General features: G+C 31.4%; 1 protein-coding gene across 1 annotated transcript; it reads right to left on the minus strand.

The window, feature by feature from the left end:
• Positions 1-2,193: 2,193 nt before the first annotated feature.
• LOC111899002 (RING-H2 finger protein ATL8) lies at positions 2,194-2,942 on the minus strand. Its single transcript, XM_023894878.3, has one exon. The coding sequence runs from the start codon at positions 2,843-2,845 to the stop codon at positions 2,279-2,281; it is 567 nt and encodes a 188-aa protein (XP_023750646.1). The 5' UTR covers positions 2,846-2,942; the 3' UTR covers positions 2,194-2,278.
• Positions 2,943-7,623: the final 4,681 nt, after the last annotated feature.

Below are 7,623 nucleotides of genomic sequence, written 5' to 3' on the forward strand. Positions count from 1 at the left end.
ATTTTAGAATTGCACCAATGGTCCAAATTAAGAACTTTATTGCGAGTTGGTCTAAAACTTTTTGAATGTATTTCAAATGACGGATTTATCATTTTAATTTTCTTTTTTAATTTTTTTTACAATAAATATAAAAACATAAATAAAATACAACACTCACCCCACCTCTCACCCCTTCCCGTATATCTGTCTTTTCTAAAATACCACCACCACCACCACCAACTACCATCGATTGGAGATACAAACGCCGCCACCACCGTCGCCGAACAGAGATATGAACGCCACCTCCCCCATCGCCAAAACTAGATCTTTAAATCCAATGAAGGTAATGCTGAAAACCCATGGGTTTTTATGCCTCAGGCGGAAAACATAAGGCTAATAGATTAGGGTTTCATGGCGTCGGCGGGTAGATTAGGGTTTTCTGAGACGGCATTGTAAGTGTACCATGGAGGGTTGCTCAATTAGGGGGTTCCAGATCTAGACATGAAATGATCTTACGCGGAGAAGACGAACTGAGAAAGAGGGTGACGACTCCGGTTGTTGTTCAGCGAGTAGAAGAGAGAGAAAAGAGGTATCGGACGAGCATCATCAGCGTCGTCGGGGAACGAGCAAGACGAAGACGACGCTCTTTATGTTCTTCGACTAGCGGGTCACCGCTGTCATCCTTCATCAAAAAAGAGATGGTGGATTCTAAAACATAATGATATGGGCTGTTCATGGGTCTAAGATAAATTTGGAAGATTGATTTGGTTTTCTCTCTCGTTTTCTAGAGGTTTTTAGATTTTTTGTTTGCAGATCTCGAAAACTCAAATATGTTGTTCTTGGGTGTTATTGAGCTTGCAAGAAAATTGATAGTTGTGTTTGAGATTGCAGATATGAAAAAAATAAGTGTTTGGTTTTCAAATCTGATTTTTTTTTTGTTTGCCTTAGAGCTGGTGTTAGTGGTGGTGTTCAACGGTAGTGGTGGTGACAGTGGATTTCGGTGGTGGTTTGTTAGAGAGAGAGAGAGAGGTGGTGGTGGGTGGGTTAGTAATAGGTAGTGGGGTCATTATTTTCTATTTTAATTTAGAAAATAGTTAAATTAAATAAGAAAATAGAAAATAAAAATACAAAATGCAAACAACAAATAAAACCTTTTTGATGTAACTTTAAAACATTTTGAACTAAAATTCCAATCATTTACAAACTTAAGGACAAAATTTACAATTTTGTCTTTATTAACTCTAAACTTTTTTCTTAAAAACTAAATAAATAAGCAAATTATAGGGACCAAATTTTTGATCGCTCTCAAAGTCTGAAAAAATTGTTCATAGTTATTGTAAGGCTGGAGGGAGTGGTGCCACCGAAACCGTACTCCCTTCCCTTCCACATAAGCGTCATGTCACTTTTTACCACTCAAGTGTGGTTTCTTGCCACACCAAGGGTGTGATGCACACTTTTCATTTCTTTTATTTTTTTTGTTTTTTTTTAAGTATTTTAATTTAATAAAACTTCTTTTTTTAAAACTATTTTAATTTAATATAACTTTTATTTTAATAAAAAAAACATAATTTCTCATTATTTGAAAATTAAAAAAAAAAACATTACATTGCGTTACTAAAAAAAAAATCACACACATGACATTTAAATAATCCTAGAAACTTAAAAAACATAAATAAAATAACTAAAGCAAACTACGTAAAAAAATTTTGAGCGAGTGGTGATTTTAATTTTTTTTTTTTTGAAAAAGAGAGGAGATTGTATTGTGAAAAAAAAATTAAGTTGGTATATATATATATATATATATATATATATATATATATATATATATATATATATATATATATATATATATATATATATATATATATGAAAGAACAAGCAAAAAAAAAAAGTTTAAATGTTCAACGGATCAATCCTTACTCAACCAATCAAAACACACGGTTTTGGAGGACCGCACTGCGGTCAAGGCCGCACCAGACCGCGGTCTGGAGGCTGTTCCCATCTTATGTGGCACGAAGTGCGGTCTTGGACCACACCCACACCATGCAGTCTAAAAGGATCCTAACATTTATATGTGCATACATGTTTATTCATAAACTACCGATCACTGTTGCATAAATTTTTATACATCTATATTTAGAAAATATGTAATCGATGTATTTGATTTTAATATTAAAAAAAATAAACGAATATTGTGACATAAGACTATAAGAGTAAAAAATATAAAACATATAAAAATAATTCAAATGAGGTATATATCTACAATTCTTTTTAACCCTAATCAAGAATTATACACAAGCTAGGGCAAAAACCTGTCAATCGTAACACTCGTCATTTCCGCCGCCGTAGATTGAGTTCCAGTCACTCCGGCAACCGGCACCTCATTGCATCTATCACACCTTGTCGTCTTCAACAACATTTGCCGGCACGACGGACATGTAAAATGAGATACGATCCATCTGTCAATACACGCGACGTGAAAACAATGGCTGCAAAGCGGCAACACTCTAACCTCGTCTCCGACAACAAATTCCGTCAGGCAGATGGCGCAATCGGAGAATCTCTCGGTCATGGAATCGCCGGAGTACGTGAGCTTTGGAATGCTTCTCAGAAGCTTGGAAGCCGGTAGCGAGAAGTGATCGTTCTGGGTGGTTGTAACGGTGTTGCCGGAAAACCAGCGGAAGCAGGTGCAGCGAGCGGCGGCGTTGAGGGCGATAAGGCAAAGTAAGAAAAACAAGATGATTACAAGGCCGACGAAGAGAAAGAACTGAGAGCTATAGATTACGTAGTGGTCGTCCGGCGTTGGTTCTGGCGGTGTCGGCGTGGGTGAATATTGACCACCGAGAATCATGAAACGGTGAGACATGGGTGTGGTTGGGAACTGGTGGTGGGGTCAAGGAGCATGAGCCTGTTTTCGGCTTTATATAATGATTTTATTAACAACCGCTTTAACTATATTTCAAAGAAAAAATATGTATACTTAATACTTTTATTGGACCTCATTAGTTTTATAAAGTCAAATGTATTACTGTATAAATCTTCCCGTTGATTGAAAATAATAATAAAAATAGCTTCTAATACTAACGGTATTGAATATATATTGTCCACTCTTTTTAAGGTTATAGTTAAATTTCGTTGGAACATAAATAAAACTAAAAATAATTTAAGGAGTAAATTAGATTTATCAATTAAAAAAAGTTATGACTTACTTTGTAAAATGGATTGGTTTGGTTAACCAATCAATGTTTTTTGTTTTCTTTGATTTATAAGTGATATCAAATGGTTTATAGTCAAGATATATAGTTATCTGGCGTTAATATTGTTTCATTCATTTTAAATCTTGTTTTCATTTGACACTAATTTATTAAGAATATATCAGAGAGTGTGTTTCCTTCCTTATTCCAAAAAATAAATAGAAGTGATGAGTCATAAAATGGGTTCCTCGAGGTTCGTTTAGAAGGTTTGATTTCTCATTTTTTTTTCGTGATTATGGGAACCAAAAAATGGTTATATCTTAGGTTGATTGGTTGAAAAATACTGTTAACGCCTCTATCTAGTCATTTTTAGATTTTAATATATTCAACTACTCAAAAATTAATTACTAGAAATATCAGTTTATTTTTATAAATAAGATAGCTTGATTTTAAACACTACAATTTTAAACAATTGCTCATATTGACTAAAAGGGGGGACATCTCATTTGGTTCAAAAGATAACAAAAGTTACACATGATCTTTTATGTATATAAAGATTCGTTTTTTATGGCTCAAAAGCCTTCATGCAAATTGAAACAATCCATGAAGGACAAAAAAGAAGAAAAACAATCCTTTAAGACCAAATTGGTTTGAATTATTATACTATAAGTACAACATATGTAATGATCGTATTAACATTTTCATCAAACTAAAAGTTCTAATTAAGACATGATTTTAACATTATAGAGAAATAATATCACACCAAATAGATTTAAAAAACAAACAATTTGGAGAGAACCAACATCCTTAATTTCAACAAAAAATTTGCGTCATTCGTTTTGCACTAACAGCACATAAATCATTATACGTAACCTTCATCTATCTCAATTCTCGTGTACCACATTTTTTGGATTTGAAAAACATTACCTGAAAACAAGTATATCACTCTTACCTGATTCAATGATGTAATTTTCAATTAAATATATCGCATCACTGTTTTTAATTAATTAAGTTGTCTAAGGTTGTTTTTGTTAAGTGTGACATCCTAGAACTCGACCAACTTTTTGGAGCTACTTCTAATAATAAAGATGAGAACGATATTCACATCTTAAACATAAGAAAAATTGAAAGTGTGTTATTGTCCTACCTTGTTCCATTTTATTACGCGGGAGAAAGGAATACAATTTTGGTCCAATAAACATCAGCCCCATACACACTTGTATCATAAGAAACATAGCCCCACCCAATGATCTCATATACAATTATCACGATCTTGTAAATGGATACCGTATAGATGAATTTTGCTTAGAAATTACCTTTGGCCCAATTAAGACCTTTCCACCAATTTGCCTCGCATACCTTATTTTGATTTTTATCCCTTGTAACTATAATTGCATTGATTTTCTCCCCGCCAAGCCACGATTGTGCACACCACTCCGGTAGTGGCGTTGTGCTTACATGACACCACATCCGCTATGAGCTATGGTTTGCACCACATTAGGTCACAATGTGCACTCTCTCTATCTCTTGGTTCTCACTTCTTTTATCTTTCTTCTAAGGGTCATTCAAAATATATTTTAGGCCCAGAGAGAGAAAGAAAAAACTAATAAAATACACAAATTTCATCAGCGTTTTTGTAATATCTCAATAATTGAAAGAAAATTATTTGTACTAACTTCTAAATATAACATTTCGATTACAAAAATCAACATATTTAAAAAAAAAATGTTTCTTCTAGCTTTTTGAGATGTAAAATCATTAATAATATCTTCGAGATCGATCTTTTGTAGCATATATTTATCTATACATAGAATAGCCAAGTTGTTTAATATTTCTTGTAACACTGACGACCTTAAGTAATTATTGTATAACTCCTCTCTACGGATGCACCAGTTACAAGAATAGTTAATAAGATTCTATAATCAATAAAAAAATCGGGTATCAATCAACAACTTTAACAAATTCAAAAATTGCAACCGCAAATTCGATATTATTAGGTAGAATCATTTGCAGCACTTTTAATTCAGTAAAAATAGCATTCGAATCCATTACAAAAAAAAATGTTATTAGAAAAAGTAGTTGCAAACTTTTACAATACTCTTTAGGTCCCTTTTCATCTAAAGTTCTAAAGTGTTTGAGTCATATAATAATTTAAACAAACTTTGGAAATACTTCAATTGTTCAAATCTAGTATTTAGTGAAACAATTGCAACATCCATAACAACACGAAAGTAATCAGCCTTAAAATACGCCTTAATAGAAATGTAGGTTCGACATCCATATCTAAAGCAATAAGTTTAGCAATATTTATGCTTGACGCAAACCCTTTATTTCTAAATTTCTTAAAAATATGTCATTACATTTTGTAATTGGTTAATAGTGGTATCAATATAAATATATTTAGATTGTATTTTTTTACTTACCATATTAGTGACAAATAAAATTTAATACCAAAAAACCATATCAAGTAAAAATTCAAAACTCTCAATAGAATTAACTAAACTTTGGGTTTCACTTTTTGATTTTGGGTTATTACATTATTTAGCTAATTCTAGCAAAGCTAATCGTATTTGAGAAGCTTGAAATCTAATAGCTTTGACATTTTTAATTCTATTTTCCCAACAAGTATTAGATAAAGAATTTATAAGTAAAGTTGAGACATTATCTAACAATATTTTCTATCTTTTAGTAGAGCTAGAAAATAATGTATATAAGTGTTGCTCAACACCAAAAAAGGAAACAACTTTACCAGAAGAAAAATGGGTCACTTTAAAAGATGGACCATGGACGGTTGACCTTATCACCTACCCTCTTGAACGAGTTTGCTTCTTCCTCTCTTATTATCTCTCTTCAACTTGGGTGTGTATATGGGAAGTACACCAAAGTTGATGTGGTGCTTTCCTCTTGCTTATCTGAAAGAAAACCATGTCACGGGTGTGGATAATATACATGAGTGCATTATCTAAAGTAATTTATCGATTAAATAACCGATGCACCATAAATAGGGGTTTACATCGATTAAGGGCATGTTTTGTTTTTTTTTCTTTTTTTCTTTCCACATTATGTGTTGTATAGATGAATGAGAGAGTGTTAAATTGATAAATGATGTATGTCTAGAGTACATATTGCATAAATAAATACTATTTCTCTTTTGGATTGAAAGAACAATTTGAATATCAAAATTACCATTTTACTCTTTGGTCTAGAAGTGATGCTAAATAATATTTGACTCGCTTATTTGTGAATCTTTATAATTCGAAATTGTAAAAGACCAAGATAAAAATTATTATTATTATTATTATATATATATATATATATATATAGAGAGAGAGAGAGAGAAAGAGAGAGTTAGGTTTATATATAACCTATAAGTATTGTATGAATGTAGGACACATTCTCAGTCAATCGTTTGATAAGGTTATAATGGCAATTTGATACATAAATCAATTAATTAATATTAAATGTTGATCCTATAGTCATAGTAATTGAGGTTAACAAGGGATTGATTTCAAAACCACCAACTATTAGAATGACAGCTTTAGCCCTTGACTTGTCGTCTCCACAAACGCACATCACCATCATCAAACCACCATTGGTACCATCATCATCTGGGCCTTAAATCAACCATTTACACCACCTGCAAATCTGGAAAAATAGATAAGAAGAAGGGTTTTGGTTCTTGTTTGTGACAAAGGGAAAAAGACGCAACGAAGGAGAGAAAAAAAAAGAGTTGGGTTCTTCTTATTGGTTTTGTTCCTCTTCCTATCTATCACCTTCTACGAGGAATTTTTTCTTCTATTCCTCTTTCTCTGTCAATAACATCATGATCTGTTTTTAAAACATGCTCAAGTTGCATCTAAATCTAGCTAAGTTTTAATTTCATCTTGTGAATATCTTTTAGGGAAAACTGCAAAAAAAATCTTTACATATTGATCTCACAATCGATTTAGTCCTTATATTTGTTTTTATTCAATAAAGTCCCAAAAACTGGTAATCGTATTCAACTTAACCCTTTTACCTGGTCAAAAGGTCATTCAACTTTCAAAAACTACACCTTTGGCTCAGATTTCAAATTTTATTACAAATTTGGTCTATAATTTACACTTTTGGCCCAAATTTTAAATTTTACTACAAATTTTGTCAAATATTTACCCTTTTTGCCAAGATTTCAGAATTTTCTAATGAAATCATCCTAACTTTAGTTGTTTTTACAACATTTTTTCTCAAAAAAATAATTTTGAATATGTTTTTTCTTTATAGAATCAGATTTATACAAAAAATATATATTTTTTCACATAAAAAATCTTCTATTTTCTATATAACAACTTTTTTTAAAACTTTTTTGTATACGAGAAACCTATATATATATATATATATATATATATATATATATATATATATATATATATATATATATAACACGTATTTTACAAAAAAATATATACAAACA

This window comes from Lactuca sativa, chromosome 2, assembly GCF_002870075.4.
Source record: "Lactuca sativa cultivar Salinas chromosome 2, Lsat_Salinas_v11, whole genome shotgun sequence".
Lineage (NCBI taxonomy): Eukaryota > Viridiplantae > Streptophyta > Magnoliopsida > Asterales > Asteraceae > Lactuca > Lactuca sativa.

Bases quoted from the DNA above. Each gene is read 5' to 3' on its own strand.
- LOC111899002 (XM_023894878.3), bottom strand. From the start codon at position 2,845: ATGTCTCACCGTTTCATGATTCTCGGTGGTCAATATTCACCCACGCCG.